General features: G+C 39.9%; 1 protein-coding gene across 1 annotated transcript in view; it reads left to right on the forward strand.

Moving 5' to 3' along the window:
* ADAM12 (ADAM metallopeptidase domain 12) overlaps positions 1-7568 on the forward strand; it is a 187251-nt gene extending 179683 nt beyond the window's left edge. The window contains exons 22-23 of the mRNA XM_062635218.1: positions 4856-4983; positions 6224-7568. Of these exons, the coding sequence (XP_062491202.1) occupies positions 4856-4983; positions 6224-6284 (189 nt within the window). The 3' untranslated portion in view covers positions 6285-7568. The remainder of the gene's footprint in view (positions 1-4855; positions 4984-6223) is intronic.
* Positions 7569-17877: the final 10309 nt, after the last annotated feature.

The raw sequence follows: 17877 nt of genomic DNA on the forward strand, positions 1-17877 counted from the left end.
AGTTGTAAAAATAACACAGGAAGAAAAAGGATGAGACGGTTCTGAGCTGCCATGGCAGTGTGCTTACGTATTATGACAGCAGAAAAAATGGAGCTATGGATCATTTTGTCTAAATCTGAACATGAATCATTCAGGTTAGACCCAACTTCTACAAGTGTAGACAGTTTAATTGCTTTCAAAGTATTTAAGCTTTTTCTTCTTCTCTTTTTCATCTTGCTAGTCACTTATTTTCCTTTGCAGGGGAATTGGAAATACTGATTCTTTCTAAAATCAATTTTATAGGAAAAATGAAGGAGTGTTGGTTTGGGTTGCTTTTGTCTTTAGAAGAAGAAATTTCTTCTATTTCCTCTTATGTAGCTACTTATAAGTTTACACTGTCTCCCACTAGCAGAAGACAGATGAAGAAGAGGCCTTCCAAGAAAAGTAACCATTTTTCATTCTGATGGTGTGTCTGTATCTGCCCCAGCCTATCATCGTGCTTCAAAGCAGCCCAATGCATGACTGCAATTCACGTTCCAAAATGCCCTCCCCTTCAATCCCCACATAAAGTGCAAGGTGGAATACCAATCTCTAGTACTGTCATCACAAAAGACTGACAGATCTGAAACTGCCAAAAAGCTTTTTGGTTTGGCAGCTCAAATCAATTGTGGCATCAAGCAAAATACACTGGTTTTGTTGCTGCATGAAGTAGAAGTAGGACAAACGGGACCAGCGCAAGGCAGCCTATTGAATAAACCAGCATGGCTTCTTCCAACATTATGTCCATACCCTCAGTTCAAGATTGTGAGAAACAGCTATTTTTTATACCCCAGAAAACACTGTATGGGAAGGAAATCATCTCTTCTGAAGAGTTTCGCTCCCTCAAAGCCTGGAACAAGTAAATTAACTTGAGAATAGTTATGGGGCTAGTTTATATAGATATTACTTAATGTATTGCTTCAGCACTCTCTTGGAAGTGCATCCATCAGGTCATCGAGAGGAAGCACTTTAAAAATCACTACATCCATAATATCCTCCAGATGCTCGGTACTGCAGCACAGCGTGGAAGAAGAGTATCCGAAACCATTCACTGTTTCTATGGCTTCACAGCTGCTTCCTTCTGCTACTCCCTTACAAGAAGGAGATTGAAGCACAAGCTACATTCCTGCTGCCTTTGGGCTTAGAGCAGTGGATAGATAAGGCACAACATACTAAGCAGACTCTACGACAACTCTTCTCCTCTCTAGTGCCTGTTGAGAAAGCAGTGAATGATCCATATTATTTTGCTATAAAACTTCCTTTCTGATCTAAATAGTAAAAAAAGACCACAACAAAAATAACCCAAATTAAATGCAAATTATCTGTTGCCAAGTTTAATATTTAGCAACCTTTTGATTGATAAACAGCTTTTTCTTATTTCAAATGCTCTTACAAGGCAAACTTAATATATGAGGCAGATTCACAGTCAGAATAAATCAGCACAGCACCACTGAAAACAAGGAAAGGGTACAGGTTTATACTAACCATGGGTTCAGTCCATGCACTCGGATTTGATCACTTCCACTTGCTTTTGTTGGTATTCAGTTGCTGCCTCTGATGCTGTCATCATCTTATTACCAAAATATGTCTCATATTTTGCAGGTCATCCTTATTACAGGAAATACAGCTTTGTGCTTTTACTTTCCCCCTTAGTAAAACTGAGCTGGGTTCACCTTCTGCTCACTCTGCCGCAGTTACTCCTGTCGATATCTTGCCTCAGACTGGCTGTTGACATAGAGGGCTAACACAAATTAAGATCCCATCTAAATAGGTTGAGGAAGATAGATAACCCTTCTCACCCAGTGCATCGCAGGCAAGAACCTTTCCAGTTGCTAATTTAAAAGTCAGAGACAAAAATTAAAGCTTCATGCACCTGATGGCTTTGTAGCTGCTCAACAGCAGAAAAAGAGATCATGGCAATATTTAGAACAATGCTTCCCCAAATGCAGGCAGAGTAAATGCATTAAATGCTAAGTTGTTGATATAAACCTGGACAAAGAAATCCATCCATAAACTCTTTGTACTGAAGAGCTGTAGTTCTGTAGGGTTAAAAATGAGCTGGGAAGAAGGAGAGATGAAGCAGAGAAGCACTGCTATGGTGATGCTATGAACTGTGTTCTAGTCTTGCCAGGACATCAGAGGCTACAGCAAGTTTCTACACATTTTAACATACAAACCATACAATTTGGGTTCTCCTGTGGCACAGAAAGAATATAAAAACACCACCTTGTAATGCCAGTTTGAGGGAGGGGATTTATTTCTTCTATTTTATTTTCCTCTGCTTCCAAGGATGTTTGTTTTCCTGGTGTCATTTTCCTGTGCTGGCATCTCCTTTCTATGAAGTGCTCCTTCATTTTGCTTCATCTCAGCCATTACAGGATCTCCATCTCAATTTTCTTTGAATTCCCTCTCCACTCCTTTCTTTTACCCTTTCTTACCAGCTTGCCACATTAGACTTTCTGTCAAGCCACTTTGCTGCTTCCTCTCAAGAGCATAAACTCATTCTTGCAAGCTCTGGGGAACAAAGAAAGAAGAAAATAGAGTTATGTTTATAATATGATTGATGTTTCAACAAACTTCCTCTCATGGGTGAGTCTTCTGGAATAAGGGCCTAAAGAATTAGTTTGGCTTAGGCATCTAAGATGATCTTAATGCTGAGCTGTGAGAGGATGCTCCCTCTGCAGCTGAAGAACTGTTTTAGGTCAGCACATCTAGATTAGCCATTTCAGCCAGCTTCCCCTGCAGAAAGAAGCAGGTGAAAAGAAACTGGTAGGATTCCACTAGTACTTAGCTACAATGAGCTTCTCATAAAGTCAATTTACTATCAGGTGTTACAAGTGGTGATTAGACACAGGACACGGCAGTTCCCTCTTTTTGTTCATTTATCCATACCAGATCTTGAGCTCTTCAGACCTTTGTTTCTCTAGACTGCTGAACCTGGATCCGTCCCTCTTCCCAGTGGTACCTGAGCATTCTGCTAGTTGAAGAGTAAATACAAATCATGCAATAACAAATAGGGACTGAGCAAGCAAACAGCTGAATGCTCATGCGATGAGGCTAATTCATGAGATTAATCATGTAAAAGGACTTGAGGAAAAAGGCCACTTCTGTGGAAGCAGTCAAGAGAATGAAGGTTTTGGTTGCTGTCTTCATAACGCTGATTGTGTGTTCGTTACAACTTGGTTTTATAACTGTTGTCACACTCAAGGTGATACACATATAAAGCAATGAATACACATTATGACTTTTAACAAAATAATTATTACAGAAACAGCTTACGTTTATATTTAACTGCAGAGGTAATTCAGTTATTTTAAAGGTATCAGTGCTTGCTGTGATCTAACTTGTTCCGAGTGGTACATTTCACTTCAAAACACACACATGAAGATTTCATTGGGTAAGAAATACAGTGCACAAAGTAAACTTTGGTTAAGAAATCCTGATGGTAAGGTTTCTCTTCTTAAGAGTTTCAAGGTTCTAGTTCTGTATCGTGGGAAACGATCATGTCTTGAAGGACTTCCTTTGCTAGTGTTTAATTAAAGCCTGACTTGGAACAGGCTAGCCCTACGAGACAAAGCTACATGGAGTATTTACAAGCATGCTGTTTATTTCATCATTTTCCAGGCCTGATTGCTTCAGGATATTTGCAATTATTTTGACCTCCAAAGGCAGAGCTCACAGACAAATTTCTCATACCTTGGTTTATGGTGTGATTCCTTCTGGGTGACACTCAGGCTAATTTTAATAGTGAACATGAGATCTGGCCATAACAATAAGTTAAAATAAGAAACTTCTTTCATGTTGCAATTTCTCATTCACTCAAGAACTAGAACATGTTCTGCCAAGAGTGAAAAAGAAGAGGGACATAGAGGGACATTCTACACGGCTTGAAAATGTGGTAAATTTGGAATGACTATATATGAAGTTTATTTAAGCTCCCACATTTTCTTCCTTGTCAAAATGCCTACTGATAGTCAACCTGCATTTCCTTCTTGAAAGAGCACTCGTTGGCAGTGAAAAGTAAGAAAACAAAGGGACATTCAAAACAAATAATGAGAAGTGGTATTTTATTCCTGAGCAATTCATGCCTCTGCTTGTTTTGATTACGTCTTTTAGGGGATCTTTAACTAGACCATGCTTCTATGCTCTTCTTGTTTCTTTTTGTCAGCTTTACTAATGGCAGTTGTGGCAAACCAATAATAAAGATTAAAATAATTTAGAAAAGGCATGACTACGCAGTTCAAATAACAGAAGGATCTGATGTTTTTTGATATATTGGAGAGTATTTGTGTGCCCTGAGCAAGTCACTTAATCTATCCCAGTTCTTCATAATGAAGACCACAAATAGACATGTTACCATGTTTGCAGTGTTTCAGGGACCACACAGAAGAGACATTAGCTCATGCCCGACAGCAGATGACTTCTGTTCTTTATTAACAAATCATTTAATTCCACAGAATGAAAGCACAGCGGCATTGCTAAAAACATTCCACAGATGCTACCAATTCAAACTGGACTTGAGCAGTTTGGTTTTGTGGTCATCTGAATTTGCATTTTAAAGTCATTTCTAGTATTTCCATCTTTTTATATAGCTACTTTTACAGTGTTGTAAAAAGCCAGGATAGACAGGGCTTGGAGCAACCTGGTCTAGTGGAAGGTGTCCCTGCCTGTGGCATGGGGTTGGAGCTGGATGAGCTTTAAGGTCCCTTCCAATACAAACCAGTCAGGGGTTCTAAGATACTCTGAACTTACTTACCTTCCATTTCTCTCAGTTGTTTCTATGTTAATTATGCCATGTCAAATCCAAAGATTAATATGCTTTCATGTTTTATAATAGGAAAACCACAAACCAAACCCTCCTCGGAAGCCTCTACCAGCAGACCCTCTGACCAAAGCACGCTACAACAGCGCATGCACAGCAGTGCCTGGACACACAAAACCTCTGCCTCACGTTACTCCTGTAAGGTTAGTTCTATTTAAAACACCTTGGTTTACAGCACTTTGCTCAGTGGCAGGTCTAGAATGTCCTGAGTAATCATGCTCTGCTGTAACTATTGCTGAGAGCTATGCAAAAACCATTTCCTATTTGTTATAAGAACACACAATATCGGGCTGATTCTCACTGGGAGCATATCAGCATAATTGCACTGACTTCCACAGAAGTATGAGAATTGATACTGCACATGAAGCTTTGACTGTAAGCACCTGACTTTATATTTCCAAAACCTGCCCAAGAAATACGGTTCCTTTCAAAAGAAGGGGGTTAATAAGCAGCAATTTAAAGAGAAACAAAGCTCTCACTGAAGACTAATTTCCTACTCAGACCACCTACAGCATTAGGCTGAGAACTGAATGCTGCTAAGTTCAACCACCAATAAAAGCAATTTTCTGTTCACACACTTCATAATGGAACGTCAATTTATATCATCTGAAAATAATACCCCAAACGCTCAGAGAGCACGCAAATTGTACCCTTCAAGAAAAAAAGGATGCTGGAAAAAGGTGAAATGGACATGAAATAACCATGCCCAATGTTAACGGGCAAAGCCCATGGTATTTTCTCACTCAATATTCTTTGGTTTCCTAAAAATAAGAAGTGAACTCCTAGGAAGATAAAAGTAATACTTTTAGTGTCAAGAATTCTGTGACTGAGACATTTAACTGCTCATATAAATTAAGACTAGGATGAAGTTTCCTAATACTTCTAATAAAAAGCCTGCAAGGGTGAACTTTGCCTGAGCTCCTGCCTGTCCAGAGAAGCTGTGGCTGCCCCATCCCTGGCAGTGTTCAAGGCCAGGTTGGACACAGGGGCTTGGAGCAAGCTGCTCTAGTGGAAGGTGTCCCTGCCCGTGGCAGGGGTTGGAGCTGGAGGAGCTTTAAGGTCCCTTCCAAAACACAAACCAGGCTGGGATTCTATGATTTTTGAATAAGGAGAGAAACAAAGAGTTTAAAGAACAGCACCTGAAAGACTGAGCTAGCTTATCCAACTGGCCAGGCAGCAACTGAGTCTCATGATGTTTCTTGATGAGACTTGTGTATATATAGCAATGTCTGATCCCCCACCGTAGTATGAGAGTCCCGTGCTACATGTCTGAAGTTAAGTTGGATGCCTCTAAGAGGTTTTTCCATGCCCCAAGCATGACGCTGGCACTGAGAACCAACAGAAGCTTGAATAACAATTTGCCGTTTTCTTTCTTTCCAACAGGCCTGCTCCTAAGCATCCACCACAAGTATCCAGGTCCAGCAACACTGCTGATGTGAAATGACTAGAAAAATCTGACACCTTTATTTTAATAAGTGAAGACAGAAGTTTGCACTATCTTTAAACTCCAGCTGGAGTTCATTTTTATGACAATACTTAGGATTTTTAATGTTTAAAACAGCATTTTTAAGAATTCTGAGCTACTGCCTCTGGTGCTGTGCTGTGCTATGGTGCTCTGTATACTTGCTCAGGTACTTGTAAATTATTAATTTATGTTGAATATTTATTACAGTGCAGTGCACTGTAGTAGATATTTTTACCATAGCTGAGTTTTCCTAAAAAGGAAGCCTTTTTTTTTGTAATATTTCACTGAACTTGAATAATTCTGCTATTGGTTCTACGTAGAGTTTGTAGTTTTGATCTGTTCTTTAAGGAGTGCTGATCCTCATGGATAAAGCAACTCAGTCTCAATGGTTTATAGCAAGGTTTTGACGAAATATGTCAGGGTAAAGAAAAAGAAACTCTTCTGGAACATGGTGAAACGCCCGATATCTGCACACAGATGTGTAACATATGTATGTAACCAAAGTACCGGTCAGTGTTAGCAGCTGTACTGTAAGTCCAGTTTTCACATTCCTGTTTGAAATCGATGAGAAATCTGTGCTGAAAGAGGATGTATTCACTTTGGACAAGTTCTCTTTACTGAAGAAGTACTGTATATCATAAAACTGTATTTTTGTTAACCTCATTTTCCTCAACCCAGTATGGTTATCACATACCAGTGCAGATATCTGGCCTCCCAGTGTCATTACCTTCTTGATGCTTTGGTGATTAAATTCAACTACACGGTGTAAGGTACCATCTTACTATGATGCATAGCTGTCCTGTTTAAACTGACATGAAATTACACACAGGGGGTGGGGGAAGCCAAGCATTACAAATTACATTTTAAGAATCAACTATTATCCTTATTTCTTTTGCCTCGTCGCTCTGCTTCTCAACTGTATTTTGCATATTTACTACTGTTTTGTATTTAACTTCTAAAATATTGCTCTGGGTTCTTTAATTTTCACATCAAAATGCGTATTTTAATCCATAGACTTTGGTTATCCTAAAAAATGGGGGGAAAAAATCATCTCTTTACTATGTGGTAGCATTACATCTGATCTGTACCATCTCAGTAGCACTGCTGAATACGGTTGTTTCACCTATGCTGTAATAAAACCAAGTTTCAAATATCAGTTGAAATAGAGGGAGAAGGAACTAATGCCTTATATAGGTTAGTTTCCTCATTGCTTGTAGTTTTTGTTTCTTTAAGCAAAAATAAAAGCATTGATAGAGACTTGGATCTCGTTTCAGTACATGCAATTGGTTTTCATTTTCCCAGATATTCCCCCAAAATCAGGTTGCTTGATAAACTAAATGAACCAAAATAAACCAGAGTTTAGTTTGTTGCTGAATAGCAAAAGTAAATGCTCCACAAAAAGCATTTTAGTTCTTAAAGCAACTCTAACAGCAACAACGTTACTTCATGTATGAAGAATCACTACAACAGGGTGCTAACTTATCTGAGGCTCAGCAATGGAGTTAAAGCCAAAATGATGCTTTTTATGTATTCTACCTGTTTTGTGTTTAAAACACTGATTTCTTCCTGTCAACTGTAGCTGTGTATCTAAAACGAGGGGGGAAGAGGGAGGGAATCTCAGTTTGAAGCAGATACATCATCTCAGTTTCATTGTTGAATACTCCCATTTTTAGAACGACAAGTCATCATGCTGTTTCAAAACGTTTCTAACTGCTGAAAATCATAAGCTGAAACTGTACATAGTGGAAGAAGAAGGTGAAATTAAATGACTAAAAAGTTTGTGTTATCTACCTCCATCAGAAATTCTATCACCTGAATTTATCAGCAGCAGCTTAGAATGTGTATAAACTTAAAGCTTTGAAGTAACCTTTAGGTTTAAACATAAACGTGACCCACCTATGCAGTCTTACAAGTATAGATATAGAAATACCCATACAAGGCATGCAGTCCTACCCCTGTAATTGTAAGCAGCCGTCTCACCCACACTGAGTTTAGAACCATCCACACACCTGGGACCAGAGCACATCAAAGCTGGAAAGATGCTCAGGTGATGCTGAGAACCTGTTAGACACAGTGGAGTTTTAAGACTGAAAGGCCTGGATGGTCTTACTGGTGTGCAGCCCACAAAGTGTCCATTACCTGGTTGATGGACCAGAAGCTGACCAACACCACAAGCATAAACACACACTGCATGGTGTCACATCTGCTGTTGCTAGAGGAAGGCAAAGTCCATCCAGCCATTCATCATGGATGAGGTGGGAGAGGCCATCAGAGGCTTCTGCAGTTGAGCAGCAGGAGCCCAGGGGCAATGGGGCATCACTAATGTGATACTTTTCACTGCTTTTAACAATGCGTTGATAGAGAGCACAATCTGGGAACAAAATACATTTAAACAGGCTGTGATTACTATGCACAAAAGTATATGTCAAATTTATTAACTATGGACACCGAAACAAGCAGCTGAAGCATACGCATCCAGTGACATGGAATGTAGTCTTACAGTTCAGAATGCATGATTAAATGCATATATTAGCTAACGGATTTACCATCTTATGGCAGACAAGGCTAAAGCTAGAGACCTTTAGCTGTTTGGAAAAAAAAATCATAGTTTCCTATCTGAAACAAGAGCAAGCAAACTCAAATAGCCTATAAAATACATGCTACCATTACTTAAACCAACAAAAGGTAGTTTCCGGCATCCTATAAGCTGATTTTCTTCATAGCAAAACAGACAAGAAGATCTGAAATAAAGAAGCATCTCCTTAGAAAACTTAAAGATGACTATTAACAAGGTTGGGTGAGAAATGCCAATTTTTTACTAAAGGGACAGTCATGAAAGTAAAAAAGGTCTTGAAGAAGAGAGGGAAGCAATAGAGACGAACAAAACAAGTAATTCAGCTTTTAATTTCCAGCAGCTTAAAGACAGTTTGTAACATGAATATGTTTGCTTGTTTGAGTTTCTTGCTTTACATCTAACTCTGCATGCAAGAGGGTTTGGGGCTTGTTATAAGGAAACAGTGACTGTAAGCCCTGTAGACAGATACACTTAAATACAGGAGACCATGCTGAAGAGGAGGCTGAGCTCCACTATTTAATGAGAACTAGAGGTGAACCAGGCATGTTACAGCATTTAACTGAGGTCCAGTACTCATATTTTCACTTTCGTGATGGAAAAAACAGTTACATGTGTGACCCACCTCTGAGCCGGAAGATAGATAAGGAAATAGCAGTTTTTCTCTTCACTTTTTTATCTTGTCTTCTAACAAATTGACCAAGCACCAAGCAAACTAAAATCATAAAAAATGGAGAAGGAAATACATTTAAAAATATAAACTCAGAGCCAGAAAATCAATATACAGAAATTATTCATATCTGCCTGTGAAAGCTTACCGTCTTCCAGGACTGCTTTGTAATACTAGAAGGCAAAACCTATGGCATATCCCTTTTAACAACAACGAAAGAGAAAGAAAGCTACATTTACGTTACATATCTCATTTTTAACAGCAGTTTCTCCTCCACTTTCCAGCAGCTAAAGAGCAAGTTCTCTATTCTTGTGTAATGACACAGGTAAGCTTGATGAAGAGCACTTTAGAAGAGCTGCGTTACGTTACCTGCCCTGTGCAAACCTCCATTCATACTGTGCAACCCCAATCACGACACCACTTGAAGGAGAACCACAATGCTCAATATTTCAGAGGATCATCAATCTTAGAAATTAGATCCTAAAAACTACCTGAGAAAACAATCTCAACAGCTAGTAGGTGTAGCTGCAGGTCTGGGTATGTTCTTCTGGAGCCCAAGGAGCACGTAATTGAACAATAACCCTAAATCCTGTCTGAAATGTATAATCTACATCCTATACCAATCTAATCCAGGGTGCTGGTGGCTGGCATTGAAGTGTAGACTCATTTTTAGCAAAGCATGAAGTAGAAAAGCACTTTCATACCCCTGGTGCTACCTACAGCCCACACAAGGATGCAGCACAGGGTCATTAGATTGGTACAGAAACCATTCATTTTGGTTTGGCAGTAAGTAAAGCCTAATAACTCAGAAACTGCATCAAACATAGATAGCCCAAAAGAATTTTTAGGTAATGCCCAAGTAGTCTGCATGAAACTTATGAATTTATATAAAAACATAGGTCAGAAACAGCTGCATAAATCAAACTCCTTGTTTACTCACTGGCATGTTTTTAAAGGGCATTAGGAATGTAACAAAAATATATTAATTCAATGAATACATTCAGTGCTCAAAATTCTTTTCCCTTAAAACGTATTTTGGGTAAATCTTGGACTATTCCTTCCTTTCCAATTATTTTCAACCTATTACCTTAAATTACTAACCTAAATTAAAGAAAAATAAGAGCTCTGAAGACAGAAGGTCCTAGATTTACTACAGCAGAGAGATTACATAAAATTCTGATAGTCTCAAGCATTCGGTAAGACATAACAAGCTATAGGACACTAGATTTAATATGATTTGGATCTTTTTAACCTTCTGAAACTTCTTGTTGTGGTTTTAAGCCCAGTCAGCAACTCAGTCACACAGCCACTCTCTCACTCCTGGAGGGATGGGGAGGAGAATGGAAAGAATGTAACTCCCATGGGTTGAGATAAGAGCAGTCCAGTAACTAAGGTATAACACAAATCACTGCTGCTACCACCAATAATAATAATAAGAGAAATAACAAGGGAAGAGAATACAACCGCTCACCACCCACCAACCGATACCCAGCCTGACCAGAGCAGTGATCCAACCCTTCCGGGTAACTGCCCCCAGTTTATATACTGGGCATGATGTGCTGTGGTATGGAATGCCTCTTGGGTCAGTTTGGGTCAGGTGTCCTGTCTCTGCTTCCTCCCGGCTTCCCCTCCTCCCTGGCAGAGCATGAGGCTCACAAAGTCCTTGGTCGGAGTAAACATCACTGAGCAGCAACTAAAACCATCGGTGTTATCAGCGCTGTTCCCAGGCTGAAAGTCACAAACACAGCACTGCACCAGCTACTCAGAAGAAGAAAAATAACTGCTACTGCTGAACCCAGGACACCTGTGTTTCCACTTTTCCTGGCTATCCTTACCCATCACCTGAGCGAGAGCATATAGTGAGCCGAGAGATCCCTCCATCCCAGCAATACCCACATAGTGCACATCTACACCTTAGTAACCCTGAAATAAGCACATCCACAAATGCGTTTTGCTATTCAGTTCTCTTCAAGAAAGCCTGTGCAATCTTGGCCCTTCCACATCCAGCACACTCTTCCTTCACATATTCCCTATTTTGCATTTTGGGGTCTTTTTCTCCCATGCGTTCCTTGTTTTTGTTGTATCCTCTTTGTGCTCTGTTGTCTTTTTGACAGACTTATGGCTCCCCCAGCCAATTTTAACTACATCCTCCAGATGAATGCGTTTCCCTTTCCCATCCTACTTCAGCCAGGCCTGCCTTTTGAGCATTATCTTTGTTTTTCCAAGGCTTGAAGACTTGAGACATTCTCACAGCATCACTGTGCCTGGCTCAGATGGGCACACTTGGTATTTGTGTACATGAGGAGAGCCTTGGGTCCCTAGAAGAAGCACTGCTCATTTCCTAAGCCAGGCCAGATAATAAAGCTAAATTCCAGATTTACTACCTGAGTAATTCCCAGTGTCTCTAGTTTCTTCCATGAAGCTTTGCAACCACAGATGTCCACTGATAATCCCCAGAAGCACTACCATAAATAACAAGAAAGACAGTTAAATTGATCATTGGAATTGATGAATTACACTTGCAATGTGATCACATTCCAGATCTCTTTTCTCCAACAGCTTTGACTATTCCAGACTATCGAAATGCCCTGAGCCCTTGTTTCTCCGTTCAGGCTGCACCTGCACACCCTCTCAGCATGGACTGTTCACATTCCCCGCATCTAGAACACACTGAAGTTTCTGAAGGCTGCAACCAAAACTTTCCAATGAAAGGTCTGGTTACTGCTGGAACTTTAACTTCACTTCTGTCACCACTTCAAGACAATCACGACTACTAACAATTCCCTCTGTCCACAAAATCTTTACTATTGCAAAGCCAGTACTTTTCCCAGCACCAATTTCTTGTCACAGATGCTTTAGATTGTTTTCAGTGTGGATATGGTCTCCTTGAGGGCTCAGTTACTGCTATCAGAAACTCATCCAAGTAAACGTATTCACCATCTGACTATGTTAGAGTGGGTACAGCCACAAGCACTCCACATCAAAAAGGACCAACTTTTCTGTATAAGTCTATGACATAACCAGTGTGGAAATCAAAAGTCATAACAATCTCTGTTCCGAGTCACTGGAGTCTTGGAATGCTTTAAATACAGATACAGCATTGGTTCAGCAATCTTATTACTGGTGACCAGAGCTCATCCCTTCATATATGGAGCAACTTCAATGCTTTTCTTACAGAAAGTGCCTATTTCAAGCACTGCAGAAATGCAACAATAAAAACACTGTGATTGCAAGAAACTTACAGAGAATGTGTTGAATTTGGTAGTTTTCCAATTGATATTCATCTCCAATAGCAGCCCTAAGTCAGCCACAGCACAGCAAGAGAATGGACAAAAGTTTAAAGAAGAAAAGCTGTTTCCCAGTGCAATGCAGCTCCTGAAGCAGCACTACCCTGTATCTTCAAAGTCTCTTGTCTTTTGAGGAACAAAAAGCATTACTGCCCTTTATGCTCTGGAAACAGCATGAGAAAAGTAAAGATAAATGCATCTCAGTATTTAGTGCTATAAGGGAAGCTTTCCAGACTTCACCTCTCAGGACACGTTCACCCACAGCAGAGCACATGCCTCCTGGAGAGGTGCAGTTCCCAGTAAATAACTTTTCCTTCTTTCTCATCTAAAAGCATCAAACCATAAGCATGAATAGCACATTACACTGTACAGCATTACAAATACATCAAGTAATAAAAATTATATCATTGTGAGCACCTTAGCGATAAAATTACAAGTATAACAAATATCCAGTAGCATTGAAGCTATTAACACAGAAACTCTGGTAACCTAGCGATGGCTGAGACAGGGATATGAGATTTAGATTAGGTAGGTTTGGATGAGCTCTTAGGCAGAAGTTCTTCCCTGTGAGAGTGCTGAGGCGCTGCCACAGGGTGCCCAGAGAAGCTGTGGCTGCCCCATCCCTGGCAGTGTTCAAGGCCAGGTTGGACACAGGGGCTTGGAGCAAGCTGCTCTAGTGGAAGGGGTCCCTGCCCGTGGCAGGGGTTGGAGCTGGATGAGATTTAAGGTCCCTTCCAACACAAACCATCCTATGCCAGAACTGAGTAACCATATGCTAAAGTTAACATTGGGAGCAGTGATGTGAGTGAGGGACAGAGAACCTCATCCCATCTCACAGCTCCCAAATGAGACAGCACTAGGAAGAAAAGGGATTTGCAAGGGGAGAAAAAAAACAGCCTCACCCTTGAAACACCCAGGAAAGGAATATGAGACTAAATACTGTCACACAAGTAGCAGAGTTTTGAGTGACAGCTGTACCATTAGAACACCATTAGGCAAAACTTCTCTAAGACACACCTACTCTTCACTCGCCTCTTGCTCCTTCAGCACTCTTGCAGGAACCTCCAGCAACTTGATTTTTCTTCTTAACCTACACTTATTTTACAGGTCATCAACTTAATTTCTCAGTGCTTTAGGTTATCTACCATTCTCAATTAAAATAACATTATATCCATTAATGCTTATCTCTGAATCTTCAGCTTTTCATTTAGCCAGCCAGCTGTCTTGATCAGAGCTTTTCAAACCCTTATCAACTGCAACCATGTTGATTAAATTATACCATCCATTTGCTGATATTTACTGAGCCATTACTAAATACGCCCAATTTTGTTTGCTAATGCATATTTGTATCTCTCTTTGATGCGAAACCAAAACCAGGCAATCCTCCCTATCTCCTACTCCATGGAAACCTGCAAATAAAATACCATACTTTTATTAAAGTATGTACTTATTTTGTTAGAAAGGTACAACTATAAGCAAGTAGGGTTCCCTATTATATATGGTATCAACTACTAATGAGAAAGTTTCCTTACTCCCTGTTCCCTATTAAGAAACTGTTATTTTCCTATTAATTAAATACAGCTAAAGAGGAGAGATCTAATTACAAAACCACTAGGATGGAAGCATCACTGTCCTAAAGGCTTAGAGGTTATTCTATTTATTGTATTCGTAGGTTTTATTCATCCCTCCATTTTTCAGCCATTTGCACAGTTCTTTGCTATTCTGAACCCATGCCATTGTCACCAGCCTTTCAGGCCAACAAGATTCAATGAAACAGCAGCACCCCTTTGCCAAAAGGATTTAGAAATGTATTGGGACAGGACTAAATGAGTACTAAAGAATAACCTCTTCACACGTGGGACAATGCTGTCGTCCCTGCAAAATGTATAGGTGAAACACCTACATTACAGCTCTCTTCAATCATCCATCCTGTAACATGACAGCGCCATAGAATCACAGACCATAGAACAGTTAGGGTTGGAAAGGACCTTAAGATCATCAAGTTCCAACCCCTGCCTGCAGCCCAAGGCAAAGCTGTGTGGCCTCCCAAGAAGCACCTTGTGATCTCAGGTACTTCACCATACTCAGGTGACCAGCAAAAGTAGCTAAGGTCAGGCTGTAATGCTGAAAATACAGAAGAAAAGGCAATTGACGTGCTGCAAACCCAGGACATCTTCATCACTATGAAAATGTTACTGTGGAAGCTTCTGGTAAATAAGAGGGAAAGTGTACCAGTGGTAGCCTAATTCTAACATGTGATTGAACTGATGACACTTGACCACATGAAGACAAGAAATAACAATATAAATGTATTATAAAAGCTCGATGCACTCCTAAGAGCTTTCTGAAGCCTTTTGGAGGCTTGCCTCACTTCAGAGGAGGGTAAAAGCATGGACAAGAGTGCAGAAACAAGCTAGAAAATCCACATTGGAATTTCAACTCTCCTACTGCCTTAAAGGGGATGGCATTACAATGTCTATTTTACACCAAATGTCATTCTTGTTCCTACTGAATTTTCAGTTCCAACTGTGGTGCAAGGGTATGACCCTTCTATTTCCAGATACCAGCTGGAAACTATTGAAACCTAAAGGACCTGGACTTCCAAAAGAGACAAAGCGTGGCTCTGAAAATAGGTTTCTTCCTCCTTGTGTAAACTCTTAAAGCATCCTTTTTCATATTGAAAAGGCAAATGTATTTAAGCTGCTTTTAGTCTCCAGAGGTTTGTCACTACATTTCTATACATCTTTTGCTGGAGGTCAGTGGCACTAAACACTGAAATAAAACCAGCAGGTAGGTCTCTCTGATAGTTCTTCCCATGCTTCAATACAGTCAAGCGTGTGCGCCTGGAACAGTTTTTGGCAGCTGTTTGACATCTCCATCAGCTCTCTAGTTAAGCATTTTCACCAGCACAAATGAGGTCTTAAACTGTGCACCTTTTCTTCAGTGAATGTCTACATTTGCCTTTGTCATAGGAACATGAAAGCTGGCACGGACCTCACTGAAGCCTTTAGTCCGACTCCTGCTCAAAGCAGGGTCAGCTCTGGGGTCTGACCAGGTTGCTCAGGGATTTATCTAGTTCAGTCTTGAAAGCTTCTAAGGGTGAAGATGGGGCTCAACCTCTCTGGGGTACCATGGTCCTCATGGTGAAGAGCTTTCCAGCCAGAAACCTCTCATGCTTGAGTTCATATCTGTCGCCACGTCATTGGTGGTCTTTAACATTCTATAGGGTTAGACAGACTGAAGGCACTGGTATTTAAAACATTAGACTAACAAGTGTTTGTCTTGCATTTTCACTCTTTCGCTCTTTTTGTTGAATTCTGTGCCTCCAATGATCTCAATATCATCCATTGTACTGGCCACACCAGAGGTTTTTGGTTTAGTTTAAAATCCTTCTGGTTCTCAAAAGCTGAACCATAGTAAGAAATGAAAATAGAGGCATCAATTTAATAATAAAATAAATAAAATAATCAAATAGAATAATTAAAAAAAAGTGAAAGAACCCTATAATATTGTACCAGTCCAGCTAAGGAACTATCCTCTCAGAGATTATTCTTATTTTCTTAAATAATTAAAACATCAGATGATTGCGTTGATTTTCAGCTGACATCCTGTGTTGCTCCATCTCTTCTCCTGCCCCTCAGCGTGGTTCCACAGCATATCTATGTATAGTAGTTATATATACATATACAAGTATCTTAAAATTCATGAATGCAGGACTTGAATTAAAGAGCTCTTCCAGTTCATCAAGTCTAGCCTCCTGCTACCAGAAGCAGCCATATCATTCTGTGCCTTTCAGAAATTGAGCACACACCGTTCTCAGTGTAATGAGAATTTTTCCTCTGCATAACTATTCCATAAACCCCACCATGTGATGTGGGAAACCTGCTGTCTTTACTGAGGAGACAGTTATCTTTTTTCAGTTCTGTGTATTACAGTCAGATCCAAACCTGATCGGTGCTTAGTTATCTGCATTTATCCCTTAGAGGTTACAATTAACACAACTAATGAGTCTTCAGTGCAGTGCTTGGCCAAATAACACTGGTGTCAATCAATCACATCAAAACCAAGCTCCAGTTACCTACAGATGAAGTTTTCTGGGTTTTGGTTTTTTTTTCATTTTCAAATGAGAAATCATTTCTATTTATTACAGTGATTTTCCAAGCAATACTATATATTTAGTCCACTAGTAAGCAGACCAACCACCATGAAAAGTAATATGCAAAGTGTCAGCTACACTATGCTTAAATTCACATTAAAAGGCTTGTCATCTTGGATATAGTAAAGTATGTGATTCAAAATACAATGCTGTACTGGTTTATCTATAATAAACCTACACCACATCAATACATTTATTAAGTATGGAGTAAAATGTAAATAAAGGAAATTAAGCTAAAAACAGAATGCAAGTGTAATCACTGTCCATCATCCTTAAAGAGTCAGCTGTAGAATCCCAGTCCAGCTGACACTGCAATGCGATGGACTTGTAGAAAGAATTGTGCATGAGGCCCATGGGGCAGTGTCAAAAGCACGTCATGTACCTTGCTTGAACGAGAGGGTAAATACAATTCATAATTCAGAAAATTAGTCTAAAAACAATATCCCAATGAGCAATATTAACTAGCCTGTGTTATAATACACTGTACCCATAGAAGGTAGAGCTGCACAGCGATTTTAGGTAGTAAACCTTAAATACTTTGTAAGCTCAGAAAGTTTTCCAACGCTGACTCTTTGGTTGCAGGTATGTGCTTGGGCAGAGATGAAAACATGACATAAAGCGTTATTTTCAATCAAAGAATCACAACACTCACTTCTTCAACGAATGCAGAAGAAATCTCACAAACTTTGGGATAATATTTGCAAGAAAACAGATACAGAACAGTGAGCCCATCAGTTCTTGAAATGCTTTAAGCAGTCCAAGAATGATGGACAGGTCATGAAAGAAATCAAGAAACACCATTCCTTCCGTTCAGCCTATCAAATTTCCATGCAGAACAGTGCAGCTGCATGTGGGGCATAAAGCTGCCCAGGAAAACCAGCACTATT

Source organism: Pezoporus occidentalis, unplaced genomic scaffold (genome assembly GCF_034315485.1).
Source record: "Pezoporus occidentalis ecotype Australia unplaced genomic scaffold, CSIRO_AGI_Poc_V1 ctg45, whole genome shotgun sequence".
In the NCBI taxonomy this organism is placed as follows: Eukaryota; Metazoa; Chordata; class Aves; order Psittaciformes; family Psittacidae; genus Pezoporus; species Pezoporus occidentalis.